Source organism: Oryza brachyantha, chromosome 3 (genome assembly GCF_000231095.2).
Source record: "Oryza brachyantha chromosome 3, ObraRS2, whole genome shotgun sequence".
Taxonomy (NCBI): domain Eukaryota; kingdom Viridiplantae; phylum Streptophyta; class Magnoliopsida; order Poales; family Poaceae; genus Oryza; species Oryza brachyantha.
The window spans coordinates 2976777-2993487 of record NC_023165.2 but is presented as its reverse complement, the minus strand read 5'-3'; the positions used below and the strand labels follow the sequence as shown (position 1 = coordinate 2993487).

The window sequence follows — 16711 nt, the reverse complement described above, 5'->3', positions numbered from 1 at the left end:
TTGTTTTTAAATAAAATCTACGTGGAACAGAAAGCAGTACATGTTAGAACTGAGAGATTACATACAGCACAGCGGCATCTAGAGTACCAGGACATTGCATCAACCAAAACGGTTTTCTGGTGCCTTCCTTTCCTCCTCTTGAGTGTTCACCATGGATGCAAAGGACAATTTCCCGAGTCAAGAACGGATGTGCAGCGTAGAACCAGGATGGTGGCAGACGGTAGGGTAGCAAAGCAAAGTGGCAACTTCTGTACAGTGCACCAGAACAGCTCAAGATGAAAGATCCAAACCTATAGCTTGGCTAGTAGACTACTAGCAGTAGTAAGCTGCACTATATAGTGCAGTCTTTAACTTCTGTGTACTAGAGATGGCAGGAGCAATGAATCTCGGCACAATATTAAACGGGCTACAGTAGGGTTTGGCATGAAGCTGCTGGCAACCAAAGTTAATGCAAGTGTATCAATTATAGGGTGGTGGTCTTAAAAAAAATAAAAACATTCCAGCGCTTCCCCTTTAACAACAAAGAGATAGGAACAGTTAAGCACACTTGATTTCACTGATGTCAGGGCACAAATGCACAGAAAGTTTCGTACAGTACATCCTTTGTTTTCCGGAGTTCAGATCGGCCACAACTGTTTTGGACGTGTTCTTACCTTGAAAAAGTAAGAATAAATTGGCATACTGTTGATAAACATCAGAAGGGGGTTGATTGTTTTGCAAACAAAATAAATTTTGAATAAAATTTTTATCCACGTGTAATTACTAATCTAAAAGCCAAGGCTAAAAAATAAAAAACCAAAATCAACTTCAAATTTAAGGTTGAAAATTTAAATTTTGGATTATAACCATGAGCATAAGCGAAAAGATGAGGTTGCAGGATCAAAGGGACAATCTGAATTACATTCAGGAAAACATCAAAAAATACACGAAACCTGAAGCGACCCTCAAAATTCTTGAAACAGAATAAACCCGGTATTTCATTTCTTTCATGATAGCTGTACTTCAGTTTGCATCTATGGCTCTTAGACAACAATTCAACGTTTCCGAAAACTAGCACTGACCCCATGTGACAGATTTACATGTCAGCAGAAAATTGGGACGCACACAATGGAAGGGGTCATTTCCAGCTTGTAAGAACTAGATTGTAGGAAAACTGACAAAAAAAAAACTAACAATGATACCAAAGCTATTAAATATTTCTCTTTGCATGGAGACTTCTATAGAAAGTCACAATCCAGCTAGAGCTACTAAAAAAATCAGGGCAGAAATGTAAAAGAGTAATGAACATAACAATCTTCCCTTCCTTAAGATTGTTAATTTTACTTCCCCTGAGTATGTTCTCTTTGTGTATGTTGATAATTGCTCGGCTAGAGCTCCTCCTAGTGAACATGGATGTACCTGCAGACAGAATGCTATGTCAGGATTCAGGACCTGTAGTAAACAGCAGAATTCTGTATTAAATGGTCATCATGAGTGCCCCAGCTGTCAGACTGGATTTTCAACTACTAACTCAAGCCCCAGGAGGGGCAAAAATCATACACAGTTAAACATATGTGTGCTTGAAACTAATAATGAATGCATTTGGCTTATCAAAGTTGTGGTACAAACATTTATTGGTTTTGGTGAACGGCATACCATTCAAGGAATATTGATGGGTGCTCTGTTATCTAAAAATACAGGTAATTTCAACTAAACCAATGGTATAACGAAACAGTAATTTTTAGTACTTTGCCATACCTAAAGTATCATCGTCTAACTCTAGGCTTGCACCGAAATTCTGCTAAGAGTGCTATATGATCCGATGACCATTCAGGTGAAGGAAGAGCTGTGTCTTTTCGTAAGCTATCTTCATCCAGAAGTTCCAGCAACGATTCCACTGTCAACGAGTCCGCTGAAATTGCAAGTAGATTGCAAAAGTAAATCAAGCAATACTTGCATATTCCAGAAACTGGTACATGTAGCATTTCGACAAAGTTTGACCACAAACCTGTGTAAAATATGTAATCAATGGTCCCAGTGAAATCCCTCGTGCAATTTGTGAAAAGCGGTTCATTTGTTGCAGGGTCCATTCTCCTCCTTTGGTGTTCCAGATCATAACCACCACCAACCATCCTTGCAAACGAAGAGTATGCGCTGACCTGTAAACAAGCAAATCCTTTGTTCAGAGCCATAACTAAGAAATATGAAGTAGATTAGTGACAACCATGATAGGGTAATTGTACCAGAGGAAGCTGGTGTGACAACTTGCTTGCTGGTCGCAAAATTCCAAGAGGATCTATTGCTAGATCTGGATGCAACATATCAACTTTACCCATTGCAAGAAGCCCATGTGGAGTACTGCAATGTTACAGTGCACATTTGCTATTTAGAATCTTCACATAGAAAGCCATAAGTAGAATAAATCCAAGGCCTTCAAGAAATGAACAAACCTTCCTGGGGTCGCATTGAAATCTCCGCAGACCAGCATTGGAATGTCCGCACTGACAGCTATTTTTTCTAATCCTTTTAGGAGGGTGTTAACCTGAAAGAATTTTCGAAGAAGATTACAATCGTCGATTCAAGAAAAAATATTATTACTATAAAATTCTAGAAACAGAGTAATGATTTGACCTGCCATAGCTTGACGTCTTTGAGGTCTTGGTGAACATTAATATGTGTATTTGCCTGAAAAACAAACAGTTCAAGAAAGAAATGAGATCCCCATGGCACCAAACATGCTATTACAAGACAACTAAAGCATGATGCAGATATACTTCATGGTCTAATAATGCAGGTCAGCAGCTCATGGTAAAAGGTGCATAGAAACACCCAAATATCGAATATTCAAAATGACCCAAAAAAAACAAGAGGATCCAACAATAAGTTGATGAATACCATGCAAGCAATGGACATGTAAAACATGCATCTTGTTCTCTCTCATCATAGGCAGCAGCTATGGGTAAAAACCTTTTGAAACCGATTACTATTGTATGGCATTTGATCATATTGTATTTTCCAGAGTCCTGACTCAAGACAGAATCATCTAATGCTACAAATTTATTAACAAAACCTTAAAAGAAAATCCATGAAGAAACATCCTTCGCCTAGATATGTGGTTTCTTGAGTGAGATAATCACCATGATAAATGTTATTTGGTTGATTCAGAAGCAGTAAAACAATTATGTTTGTAAAGAATAAAGACAGACTCAGAAAAAAAATTACCACACAAAGGAGCTGTCTTTTGCTAGGGTTTTCAGTCCCATGGCTACCAAACTTAGCTTCTAGAACTGCAATCAACGCAATGTTATCCTGCAAAGCAGAAAAGAATTGACACGCGGTACTAATTAATATAACAACTAACAGCATAGGATGCAGGACATATTTCTTGTTTTTCAAGTTGGGCATACCTTAATCAATCGAGTTAGAGCCACTTTTCTTTGAGTAACTGGAATAATTGCATCAGTTAAAGACTGTGCAGCCTTATTAAACTCAACCTGCATTGAAGTTCATAAAGTATTATAGAATTGGTAAGAAGAGAATTAAAGACTATAAAAAGAACCCTGCTGCTGAGATACCTCGTATTTTTTGACATGTGAAAATTTGTCCCTTCGAAAAAAAGTAGCACATCCATCAATTGATTGAAGATTCCCAGTATACACCTATTTGATAATTGTTGCACAAACAACACATCAAGCAATAATTATGAAGTCAAACAAAACAGTATGCCAAGTTGTTTATCCAAACACAAAATAAAAAGCATACCTCAGTTGTCCTTTTCTTGAACAGTGCCTGATATCCATGTTTGTCAAGCTCTGGTGCAAAGAATTCTTCAAAGTGATTATTTTGTACCTGAAAACAGTAATGTTTAGTTCATTATTATAGGCATATCGTAGATTTGATATATCTCATAACTACATGCTAACTTTAAGACAAGGGTCAATTGTGTTCTTGCCCTTCTTTTGAACTGCAATTGTGATTTTACCCTACTTTTTAGACTTCGTGATTTTGCCCCCACTTTTTGACCGAACCTCGGGGCTTGCCCCTGTTCTGTTAGATCATCTTAACGGTGTTCAGTTTGCGATTAAAAGACAAGTGTGCCCTTGCAGCCACAAATCAGGTACGACACATTTCATCAACAATACAGCTGCTTCACACTGAACACCTGATCCCAGTGGTGGCACAAGCAGCTGAAACAAGGCAAAGGAGGACAAGGCACAAGACCTGCACCCACCGGAGCTTCCTCCTCCAGAAGCTGCCACCTTGTCCACAAGCCGCGGCCCTGCTGCTAGCCTAGGGTTAGAGTTGCTTTGGGGATCGACTTGAATGGCCAACAGACAGAGACGTGGTGTTATATTTGGTTTGGGGGTACAATGGTCCGTTTTCATTTTCTTAGTAATCACCCTCTTTTTTTAACTCATTTAATTTGGGCCCACTAAACAACCATCCAAAATAGGGGCAGACGGAAGCTTCTGTTAAAAAAACTGAGGACAGAATCAGGAACCCTAAAAAAGAAGGGCAAAATCACAATTGTCCCTCAATAAAACACCATTTACATGACAAAGTTAGAATTAACCGCACTCATTTGATGAGTTTAGAGTTCAAAGGAGGATGCAGCACAGTCAAGTCAAGCAGGAAAAAAAAAAGTGAAAATAAGTAGTTCAAGAAAGCACAATCATTTGGGGGGACATTCTACCATCCAAGGACAATTCAAGAGATCGACAAATAATAATGATCCAGCTGTGGAAGTGTGGAACTAAACAAGCAGAAAACAACACAATAAAGACAAGGGGATAGTACCATGAGCAAAGAAGCGAGGTTTAGGATAAATAAATTCAGGGTGATCGACTGCAAAATGACTAAAATGACAACCAAGTTTGTTTAAGGGCGTCAAACATATTTTTTGACTTTACAAACATAAGTCAGAACACATAAGAGGTAGTCAAGTAGATATGGCAACATTTACATCCTTGAATTTTTTTTATAATAAAAGGATGACAGTTGAAATGACATACCTCCTGAAGGCAGATGATATCGGCATGGTAGCCAATAATTTCACGCAGCAAATTTTGTCTTCTGTAAGGCCATGAAAGTGCCCAGGTTGGGCAATAGCTGTATGTATCACTTGTTGCATATGTATCGGCAAGAATATTGTAAGACAACACTGTGAATGTCCCGAAAGAAGAATTTCGGTTGTCTAAATCAAATTGCCCCATTACATCAGCTGAATTCACTGGTATAAGACGACGTGGAGTGGGTGTTGGAGCAGGAATTACACGGGACGTCATGATTGAAGTTGGAGCTCCCACAGTCGATCTTGTTTCTGAATCCACTGCAATACACTCAAATCTTAGGACATGCCCAATATCATCAGCAGTTGGCGTAAACGTCCGTGAACGTCCCACTTCAAACCAAGTTTCACCAGAATTCTTGTCAGTTCCTGTGGGATACACAGGTGTAGGTCCATTATTAATACTTGAGCTCTGTCCAATACTTGATGTGGAACCAGATAAACTGGCATTTATAACCCCTGCATTGCCACTGCCAAATCGGCCAAACAACTCCTCCTCTTCGTTACCATTTTCATTTAGAGCACTCAAAGCACGTTCATGCAACACCCTGTGGTGCTGCCAGGCATCAGAGAAGCACTTAGCAGAACAATGGTAGCTCTTAGCAACTGGTATTTTTGACTTCAAACACCCAAGGCACTGTATTGTTGCCTGTTCTGTTGGATGCACGTTGCAGACAGCAACTCTTCGATCACTTTGTATGCGGTACCTTTACGGAAGTAGAATTAATGGTCAGACATGTTATTATGTAAAAAGTTCAAAGGTAAGTAAACTGGAGGAATAGTCATGTACTCATATAGACAACACGAAGAAATAAACTATTCAATGTTGCAGGCTTGTGACTTACAAATGCAGAATCCACAATTCAAAAAAGGTTAGTTGAATGATTCATAAAGCTCCCCTAATAAAAGCATTTAATCCTTTCCTAAGTGTCACCATTCACCAATATAGTAAGTCAAACAGCTAAAACAAAGCTCCCTTAATAGCAACAAGGTAATTATAATAGACTATTCAAGATATACTATAAAACAACAGGATTTTCATTATAGGCACTGACAAACAAAAATCTCATCATGCTCCCTCCGCTATCTGATAACCGAAAACGTTGACTGGGCTGTACGAACTTTGACTAATTCTTTTTCAACAGAAATTTGACTGAGCTCTTACGTAGTGCCCGTTTATTGCTAAAAACAATAAATGACGCGAGTAAAACCTTGACCATGGATACATGAGCAATATAATATTTGAAACGCATAGCGTTTGTATTAATCCTGAATGGTGGAATGTCAATATGGAACCCAAAAAAGTAGATGCTCCCTAAAATTTTCACCTATTGTTCATCTACAAGCCATCTAGTTATACTTCATAGCAGCTAGCGTGATGGTGTTACAGGGAATCAGGTGTATATCACTGAAGACTGTAACGCTACACATTCTCCACAAATCCAAGCACATTAAATCCCTGATGACACCATGCATAGCTTCACTCATCTGCCATGGAAATGCCAATACTTCTTATCAGGTGTACCTACTATGCATACATCCAACTGGAAGGCTATTGACATGTTCGTCTATCATCTAGCTATACTACAACATGTCTTGCAATTCCGCATTTTTCAAACATTCTGCACTGAAAAAATGTAATTGCCTTTACAAAAAAAAAGTATATATTATTGAAGTAAGCATGCTTACAAGTTATAAGACTACAAAATTTGAATTGTTTGAAGGCTCAGTTGTAAGCTACTCACCATTTATACCGCATAAAGTACCCATCCAGAGGGACGGCCTCAGGCACATCTTCGGTGGAGATGCCACCATCGGGGCGGCGGAGGAGCACGTACGGCGTGATCTCGCAGCCCACGATAGGGATCTCCGACGGGAGGTGCACCCGCAGGACGGTCAGCATCCTTCCCTCCTGCTTCCCTCCCTCCTCGCGCCGCAAAACCCTAGCTTCAACCGCACGACCCTCTCGTCCGGCTCCAACTTCTCTCTCGAGCTCCGAAATCTAGATCTCCCACCCCGAGGCGGATCCGCCATCACCTGCCCACCGCCGCCAGCGTTGCGATTTCCCGAAGCCGAACCGAGAGAAAGCCTGAACCCGCCGCCGCCGCCCGAAATCGCGTCAAATCTCAGCTAGGGGGGCTCGCGGCTTAGGGAGATCCGGTGGCGTGAGCTTACCGGGCGGGAGGATCCGTACGGGTCTAGAAGCTTCTGGAAGGTTCCGGGAACGCGAGCGGGAGGCTAGGGTTTTGGGCTCGAAGCCGCTCTCCTCCTCTCTATCTCTCTCTCTTCCCTTTCTCTCGCTTGCCTGCCTGTTGTTTTTCTTTTTGTTTTTTTCACTTTGTTTTCTTTATGGGATTTTCTTATTTGGGTTTGGGTTGCACAGCGCAAACACATAAGGGTGGCGGTGCTTATATAGAGCCGTCTCTCTCCGATGTATAAATGTATTCATTTTTAACTGAATTTTTGCATAGCATCTACGGAGTATAAATTCTGTCTCACATATCTACTCTCATACTTATTATATCTTTGTATTATTGAAATATATGGAAGGATAATATTAAAATATATGGAAGGACATAAAACATAAAATTATAAAATCGTGATGGTCGTGGAAAACTCATTCGATTGCTACGGCTCAGGTGTTTTCTTTAGTTTCGCTCAGACTATGAGCGAAGTTGTAAATAATAACATGTCAAGATTAATTGTATGCATAAGATTGTATGGCATTTTCATCATAGATGTACAATTTTTTTTAATCCTCTACTACTTGTATATTTGTCGAGCCTCAAGTTAACCCATGAAAGAATCGACATTCTTATATATTAAGACAAAAAATATACATTAATAAAATAAATATTGTATAATCACATGTTTTCTCAAATTTTGATCAATGGTACTATTGACTTTTGAATATGCATTTTGACTATTTGTCTTGTTTCATAAATTTTATGTAAATATGTAAGTCATGTTTCAAGTTCATTTAATGATAAACCAAATCATAACAGAATAAATATTTTTTTTATTTAACATGACGAAATAAACGATACGCACGTAACATGTTGAAGGGGGAATTGGTTTCGCGCCAATGAAAGTTCTAAAGTTTTGGTTTATAGCATAAAAAAGTCTTAGTGCACTTTAATACAATCCAAAGTTTCCTTCTTTACCTTTTTATACTTAAATCTACTGGTGGATAAAAATAAACCAGCCACTAAACAACGAATCGAACTACACCGAACAAAACCAAAGTAGAGGTTTGTTCGGTTATCGATTGGATGTTCGACTTTTGTTTTGATTTAGTTCAGTTTTTGGCTCATAGATCGGTTTATATTCGTTGCGAACCAAAGAAACCAAATAAACTGAAGTCCTTACGTAGGAGTTGTTGGTTAGTCACCTCATCCCGAACAATTAGTGTATCCATGCGCAAAATTTTCTTTCCCCAAGTAGTCTGGGGCACATCAACCATCGTGGGTTGTTCGCCATGCATGTGTGATCGGTGTGGGGGCTACCAACGCTTTCTCCTTACGTCAGGTATGTATGAAGTTTCTCTTCGGTATATCGATTTTCTCTGGATTTTTTTATTCTGGTTTTGCTTTTTTTAGCTAAGCCGGTTTCTATTTTACACAAACTGATCTCAACGTAAACCAAAGAAGTCGAACCAATCAAACCGAAACAACCGAGCGCCCACCACTACCTAAATAGTCCACTTCTTGTAGTCTTTTTTTCTTTTCACTTACTAGAGAAATGCTCGTGTGTTGCACCGGGTCAAGTTAATTTTAATTATCTATATTAAAATAAATTTTAAAAATAAATTATGTGATAGGTCAGGAATAGTAAATTATGGCCAACATACATAAACATGGTACATAAATAAAATACTTCCATTCATAAACCTTTTACATAAATATATATAAACTTTACACATAGATAAAATAATTCTTCTCATAAAATTTATACATAAATAAAGTATTTATATCTGGAACATTTTTGCTCATTAACTTTGTACGACACTGAAAATAATCTAATCTAAAATCACAATAATAATGATTTCATTTGAAATTTTGTTTAGGTGACAAATTTTTGGTGTTAATTTGCTATCTATTGTGTGATACATTTATAGTAAGAAAAAATTATAACAAATAAACAGGGTGAAATTTGACAGATGCCTCTCCCGGGAGTCAAACACAGAACGTCCTGTTCACATAGGAGAGACTTATCCATTGCGTCAATAATGCGCATATGTGTTGGGCTTGAGCATAGATTACATAAACGTTAGGCGATTGGATTACGGACGACGAAAATATTATTATTATTTACAATAGTATAGATTTGGCTAGAAGGCAAAATTATGACTTTACTACCCTTCCAATTCTACACACATGTAGTCTGTATGCATAATTTTTTCTTATCATAGGAAACCAGCCTATGCGCAACAGCTGTTGACGAAGGGAGTATGGTTGTTGGGTGGTTTGTGCTAATAGCACAGCTGATGCAGACGAGGAACAACGGGCAGATCACGCAGGAAGGGCAAGGCACATGCGGGAAAAGCACACTGTCTCAAGGCCGCCATGGCTCTTGCCATGGAGACCTTGATCTCAATCTTTATGCCACCATGTATTTGGTGTATGTGAAAGAATTGGCGGTAGATGTCATGGATAGGGCAATGCACAGATGCCAAAGAGTGACAACCATCAGCTATGAGACTACGACACAATGACTGATGACTATAGCCAGAATAGTGCAAGGCTCCGACAAGACCGACAACGCTTCATGATGACAGGGTTTCTTCCTATATAAATGAATGGTGCATGAGACCAGGGACAAAGGGCATTCATGCCCTGCTTAACGCAAGAACATAAAAATTAAACAAAAATGTAAAGCGTGAGGGATGTGCTTGACCGAATCCGAGCGTTCCTCAAGTCCCATAACTGCACAGGAAGTTGCACAGAATGATACAAAAACAATGTTTCGATCAATTATACAAATCGATAAGGTTTTAGTACAACTCCGGGCTAAGCTAAAACACACACAACGGGCCTACGGCCTTACACTTAGAAACAAAAAGACGCAACTCTCCACCACAGGAACAGCCTGAGCGTAGAGTCGCCCTAAAAGTCAAAGCTTTCGTCTTCGCCCCACTCCTAGGGGGTCTCAACCTCTTCGACTTTACCTGTAGCATCTTCCTGACCAATTAAAGCCAAAAGTATGCAAGGCTCAGTATACAAGTGCTCCGCAAGCCAAACAGGAAAAGTATAAACAGTAATGTGAGAGTAACAAGAATGGAAAATGGTTCAACTCTCTAACCTTAGTAGTTTACAAATAAACCTCAATACTAACCGCATATTTAATATAAACATGTTATGTCATTCAATTAACCATATTAAACATTACTCTAAATCACCTTTGCCACCACTCTGAATTCACCCATAGACATATCTCCGTTAACCAAGAGCACGACATATTCGAGTACCGAACGACTCTACAAGTAGACCCAGCTTTACCCACACGATATCCACAGCTAGTTAGGCTGAGGATAACATAACACGATACTGCCCCAAGCTTATGTAAGATCTGTCTAGACATATGTGTGCTTGAAACTAATAATTCCTGCATTTGGCTCATCAAAGTTGTGGTACAACATTTATTGGTTTTGGTGAACGGCATACCATTCAAGGAATATTGATGGATGCTCTGTTATCTAAAAATACAGGTAATTTCAACTAAACCAATGGTATAACGAAGCAGTAATTTTTAGTACTTTGTCATACCTAAAGTATCATCGTCTAACTCTAGGCTTGCACCGAAATTCTGCTAAGAGTGCTATATGATCCGATGACCATTCAGGTGAAGGAAGAGCTGTGTCTTTTCGTAAGCTATCTTCATCCAGAAGTTCCAGCAACGATTCCACTGTCAACGAGTCCGCTGAAATTGCAAGTAGATTGCAAAAGTAAATCTAGCAATACTTGCATATTCCAGAAACTGGTACATGTAGCATTTTGACAAAGTTTGACCTCAAACCTGTGTAAAATATGTAATCAATGGTCCCAGTGAAATCCCTCGTGCAATTTGTGAAAAGCGGTTCATTTGTTGCAGGGTCCATTCTCCTCCTTTGGTGTTCCAAATCATAACCACCACCAACCATCCTTGCAAACGAAGAGTATGCGCTGACCTGTAAACAAGTAAATCCTTTGTTCAGAGCCATAACTAAGAAATATGAAGTAGATTAGTGACAACCATGAATTGTACCAGAGGAAGCTGGTGTGTCAACTTGCTTGCTGGTCGCAAAATTCCAAGAGGATCTATTGCTAGATCTGGATGCAACATATCAACTTTACCCATAGCAAGAAGCCCATGTGGAGTACTGCAATGTTACAGTGCACATTTGCCATTTAGAATCTTCACATAGAAAGCCATAAGTAGAATAAATCCAAGTCCTTCAAGAAATGAACAAACCTTCCTGGGGTCGCATTGAAATCTCCGCAGACCAGCATTGGAATGTCCGCACTGACAGCTATTTTTTCTAATCCTTTTAGGAGGGTGTTAACCTGAAAGGATTTTCATAGAAGATTACAATCATCGAATCAAGAAAAAATATTATTATTATAAAATTCCAGAATCTGAGTAATGATTTGACCTGCCATAGCTTGACGTCTTTGAGGTCATGGTGAACATTAATATGTGTATTTGCCTGAAAAACAAACAGTTCAAGAAAGAAATGAGATCCATGTGGCACCAAACATGCTATTACATGATAACTAAAGCACGATGCAGATATACTTGATATAGTCTAATAATGCAGGTCAACAGCTCATGGTATATCATAAAAGGTGCATTAAAACCCTCCAACTAACGAATAATCAAAATGACCAAATAAACAAGAGGATCCAACAATAAGTTGATGAATACCATGCACGCAATAGACATGCAAAACATGCATCTTGTTCTCTCTCATCATAGGCAACAGCTATGGGTAAAAAACTTCAGAAACTGATTACTATTGTATGGCATTTGATTATATTGTATTTTCCAGAGTCCTGACTCATGACAGAATCATCTAATGCTACAAGTTCATTAACAAAACCTTAAAGAAAATCCATGAAGAAACATCCTTTGCCAAGATATGTGGTTTGTTGAGTGAGATAATCACCATGATAGATGTTATTTGGATGATTCAGAAGCAGTAAAACAATTATGTTTGCAAAAAAATAAATATACTCAGAAAAAAAAATTACCACGCAAAGGAGCTGCCTTTTGCTAGGGTTTTCAGTCCCATGGCTACCAAATTTAGCTTCTAAAACTGCAATCAACGCAATGTTATCCTGCAAAGCAGAAAAGAATTGACACGCGGTACTAATTAATATAACAACTAACAGCATAGGATGCAGGACATATTTCTTGTTTTTCAAGTTGGGCATACCTTAATCAATCGAGTTAGAGCCACTTTTCTTTGAGTAACTGGAATAATTGCATCAGTTAAAGACTGTGCAGCCTTATTAAACTCAACCTGCATTTAAGTTCATAAAGTATTATAGAATTGATAAGAAGAGAATTGAAGACTATAAGTCTATAACAAGAACCCTGCTGCTGAGATACCTCGTATTTTTTGACATGTGAAAACTTGTCCCTTCGAAAAAAAGTAGCACATCCATCAATTGATTGAAGATTCCCAGTATACACCTATTTGATAATTGTTGAACAAACAACACATCAAGCAATAATTATGAAGTCAAACAAAACAGTATGCAAAGTCGTTTATCCAAACACAAAATAAAAAGCATACCTCAGTTGTCCTTTTCTTGAACAGAGCCTGATATCCATGTTTGTCAAGCTCTGGTGCAAAGAACTCTTCAAAGTGATTATTTTGAACCTGAAAACAGTAATGTTTAGTTCATTATTATAGGCATAACGTAGATTTGATATATCTAATAACTGCATGCTAACTTTAAGAAAAGGGCCAATTTTATTCTTGCCCTGTTTTGAACTGCAATCGTGATTTTACCCCTACTTTTTAGACTTTGTGATTTTGCCCCCACTTTTTTGGACCGGCGGTATTAAGTTTGCGGTTAAAAGACAAGTGTGTCCTTGCAGCTACAAACCAATGCAACCAATGAATATAGTGATATATATCAACAATGAATCGGTAATGAGCGTTTGAACTGAAACAAACATACGGCTCAAGAGTAAAGACAATGTGCACAACTCGCCAGGCGAAATGACAGACCCCCACTAGACCACTGTCCAGATCAAACACCAGCAGGTTCCAATCCAGCTGCTTCACACTGACCACCTGATCCCAGAGGCGGCACTAGCAGCGGTAGAGAAGGCTGATCAGCGTGTTCCCATCGGCCAAAACAAAGCAGAGGAGGACAAGGCACAAGACATCATTGAGGAACGCGCTGAGGTACTCTTTGCCTTGACCGCCACGCAGCTCGCCGCATCGCCCTGGTATTAATCGTGTCGGCCGCCCCGTGCAGCACATGTGCCACTGCCCAGCCGGGCACCAACCTGCACCCACCGGAGCTTCCTCCTCCAGCAGCTGCCACCTTGTCCGCACGCCGTGGCCCTGGTGCTAGCCTAGGGTTAGAGTTGCTTTGGGGATCAACTTGAATGGCCAACAGACAGACGCAGTGTTATATTTGGTTTGGGGGTACAGTGGTCTGTCCTCATTTCTTAGTAATCACATTCTTTTTTAACTCATTTAATTTGGGCCCACCAAACAACCATCCAAAATAGGGGCAGATGGAAGCTTCAGTTAAAAAAGTGCGGACATAATCAGGAACCCTTAAAAAGAAGGGCAAAATCACAATTGTCCCTCAATAGAACACCATTTACATGACAAAGGTAGCATTAATCACTTTCATTTGATGAGTTTATAGTTCAAAGGAGGGTGCAGCACAATCAAGCAGGAAAAAAGGTGAAAACAAGGAGCAGTTCAAAAGCACTTGTTAAAGGTTGGTTTCAGTTGGGGGAATATTCTACTATCCTAGGAAAATTCAAGAGAGCAACGAATAATAATAATCCAGCTATTGTGGAAGTGTGGAACTAATGAAGCAGAAAACAACACAATAAAGACTTGGGGATAGTATCGTGAGCAAAGAAGCGAGGTTTAGGATAAATAAATTAAGGGTGGACTACTGCAAGATGACTAAAAATGACAACCAAGTTTGTTAAGCACTTCAAACATATTTTTTGACTTTACAAACATAAGTCGGAACACGGAAGAGGTAGTCAAGTAGATATGGCAACATTCACATCCTTGAATTTTTTTTTATAATAAAAGGATGACAGTTGAAATGACATACCTCCTGAAGGCAGATGATATCCGCATGGTAACCAATAATTTCACGCAGCAAATTTTGTCTTCTGTAAGCCCATGAAAGTGCCCAGGTTGGGCAATAGCTGTATGTATCACTTGTTGCATATGTATCGGCAAGAATATTGTAAGACAACACTGTGAATGTCCCGAAAGAAGAAGTTCGGTTGTCTAAATCAAAGTGCCCCATTACATCAGCTGAATTCACTGGTATAAGACGACGTGGAGTGGGTGTTGGAGCAGGAATTACACGGGATGTCATGATTGAAGTTGGAGCTCCCACAGTCGATCTATCCACTGCAATACACTCAAATCTTAGGACATGCCCAATATCATCAGCAGTTGGCGTATACGTACGTGAACGTCCCACTTCAAACCAAGTTTCACCAGAATTCTTGTCAGTTCCTGTGGGATACACAGGTGTAGGTCCATTATTAATACTTGAGCTCTGTCCAATACTTGATGTTGAGCCAGATAAACTGGCATTTATAACCCCTGCATTGCCACTGCCAAATCGGCCAAACAAGTCCTCCTCTTCGTTACCATTTTCATTTAGAGCGCTCAAAGCACGTTCATGCAACACCCTGTGGTGCTGCCAGGCATCAGAGAAGCACCTGGCAGAACAATGGTAGCTCTTAGCAACTGGTATTTTTGACTTCAAACACCCAAGGCACTGTATTGTTGCCTGTTCTGTTGGATGCACGTTGCAGACAGCAACTCTTCGATCACTTTGTATGCGGAACCTTGACGGAAGTAGAATCAATGGTCAGACATGTTATTGTGTAAAAAGTTCAAAGGTAAGTTAATTGGAGGAATAGTAATATACTCATATAGACAACACGAAGAAATAAACTATTCCATGTTGCAGGCTTGCGACTTACAAATGCAGAATCCACAATTCAAAAATGGTTAGTTGAATGATTCATAAAGCTCGCTTAATAAAAGCATTTAATCCTTTCCTACGTGTCACCATTCACCAATATAGTAAGTCACACAACTAAAACAAAGCTCCCTTAATAGCAACAAGGTAATTATAATAGACTATTCAAGATATACTATAAAACAACAGGATTTTCATTATAGGCGCTGACAGACAAAAATCCCATCATGCTCCCTCCATTTTCTGATAACCGAAAACGTTGACTGAGCTATACAAACTTTGACCAATTCTTTTTCAACACAAATTTGACTGAGCTCTTGTTTATAGCTAAAAACAACGAGTAAAACCTTGACCATGGATACGTGAGCACTATACAGTATTTGAAACCCAAAACGTCTGTATTAATCCTGAATGGCAGAATGTCGATACGGAACCAAAAAAAGGTAGATGTTCCCTAAATTTTTCACCTACTGTCCATCTACAAGCCATCTAGTTATACTTCATAGCAGCTAGCGTGATGGTGTTACAGGGATTCAGGGGCATATCGCTGTAGACTGTAACCCTACACATTCTGCACAAATCCAAGCACATTAAATTACCGATGACGCCATGCATAGCTTCACTCATCTGCCATGGAAATGCTAATACTTCTTATCAGGTGTACCTATGATGCATACATCCAACTGGAAGGCTATTGACATGTTTGTCTATCATCTAGCTAGACTACAACATGTCTTGCAATTCCGCATTTTGCAAACATTCTGCACTGAAGTAAGTATGCTTACAAGTTACAAGACTACAAACTTTGAATTGTTTGAAGGCTCAGATGTGAGCTACTCACCATTTATACCGCATAAAGTGCCCATCCAGAGGGACGGTCTCAGGCACATCTTCGGTGCTTATGCCGCCATCGGGGCGGCGGAGGAGCACGTACGGCGTGATCTCGCAGCCCACGATAGGGATCTCCGACGGGAGGTGCACCCGCAGGACGGTCAGCATCCTTCCCTCCTGCTCCCCTCCCTCCTCGCGCCGCAAAACCCTAGCTTCAACCGCACGACCCTCTCGTCAGGCTCCAACTTCGCTCTCGAGCTCCGGAATCTAGATCCCCCACCCCGAGGCGGATCCGCCATCACCTGCCCACCGCCGCCAGCGTTGCGATTCCCCGAAGCCGAACCGAGAGAAGGCCTGAACCCGCTGCCGCCGCCCGAAATCGCGTCAAATCTCAGCTAGGGGAGCTCGCGGCTTGGGGAGATCCGGTGGCGTGAGCTTACCGGGCGGGAGGATCCGTACGGGTCTAGAAGCTTCTGGAAGGCTCCCCGAACGCGAGCGGGAGGCTAGGGTTTTGGGCTCGAACCTCGAAGCCGCTCTCCTCCTCACTCTCTTCCCTTTCTCTCGCTTGCCTGCCTTTTGTTTTTCCTTTTGTTTTTTTTTCACTTTTTTCTTTATTAATGGGTTTTTCTTATTTGGATTTGGG

At 40.0% G+C, this 16711-nt stretch overlaps 2 protein-coding genes across 3 annotated transcripts; both read right to left on the bottom strand.

Annotated features, from left to right (window-relative positions):
- Positions 1 to 957: 957 nt before the first annotated feature.
- LOC102719658 (carbon catabolite repressor protein 4 homolog 1-like) lies at positions 958 to 7359 on the bottom strand. Its single transcript, XM_006651008.3, has 13 exons — positions 7223 to 7359; positions 6793 to 7136; positions 4992 to 5754; positions 3742 to 3828; positions 3555 to 3638; positions 3387 to 3473; positions 3202 to 3288; positions 2611 to 2664; positions 2430 to 2521; positions 2223 to 2337; positions 1988 to 2138; positions 1738 to 1891; positions 958 to 1398 (listed from the first exon to the last, which is right to left on the bottom strand). Exons 2-12 carry the CDS (start codon positions 6948 to 6950, stop codon positions 1746 to 1748), a joined length of 1824 nt encoding a protein of 607 aa, XP_006651071.2. The 5' UTR covers positions 6951 to 7136; positions 7223 to 7359; the 3' UTR covers positions 958 to 1398; positions 1738 to 1745.
- Positions 7360 to 9857: 2498 nt separating this feature from the next.
- On the bottom strand, positions 9858 to 16711 carry LOC102720028 (carbon catabolite repressor protein 4 homolog 1-like). 2 transcript variants are annotated; one of them, XM_040521523.1, is made up of 13 exons: positions 16509 to 16711; positions 16079 to 16431; positions 14347 to 15100; positions 12825 to 12911; positions 12638 to 12721; positions 12462 to 12548; positions 12277 to 12363; positions 11679 to 11732; positions 11498 to 11589; positions 11291 to 11405; positions 11063 to 11213; positions 10813 to 10966; positions 9858 to 10227 (listed from the first exon to the last, which is right to left on the bottom strand). In XM_040521523.1, the coding sequence occupies exons 2-12, from the start codon at positions 16234 to 16236 to the stop codon at positions 10821 to 10823; spliced, it is 1815 nt and encodes a 604-aa protein (XP_040377457.1). In that variant the 5' UTR covers positions 16237 to 16431; positions 16509 to 16711; the 3' UTR covers positions 9858 to 10227; positions 10813 to 10820. The 2 variants fall into 2 exon arrangements, with proteins under 2 accessions (XP_040377457.1, XP_006649454.1); XM_006649391.3 differs by having other exon boundaries at positions 16079 to 16711.

Coding starts and splice junctions, on each gene's coding strand:
- LOC102719658 (XM_006651008.3), bottom strand. CDS start 6,950: ATGCTGACCGTCCTGCGGGTGCACCTCCCGTCGGAGATCCCTATCGTG. Junction 2,522..2,610: donor AAGACGTCAAGCTATGGCAG/GTCAAATCATTA, acceptor AAATTCTTTCAG/GTTAACACCCTCCTAAAAGG. Junction 2,139..2,222: donor TGTCACACCAGCTTCCTCTG/GTACAATTACCC, acceptor GCTTGTTTACAG/GTCAGCGCATACTCTTCGTT.
- LOC102720028 (XM_006649391.3), bottom strand. CDS start 16,236: ATGCTGACCGTCCTGCGGGTGCACCTCCCGTCGGAGATCCCTATCGTG. Junction 12,549..12,637: donor CACATGTCAAAAAATACGAG/GTATCTCAGCAG, acceptor ACTTAAATGCAG/GTTGAGTTTAATAAGGCTGC. Junction 11,590..11,678: donor AAGACGTCAAGCTATGGCAG/GTCAAATCATTA, acceptor AAATCCTTTCAG/GTTAACACCCTCCTAAAAGG.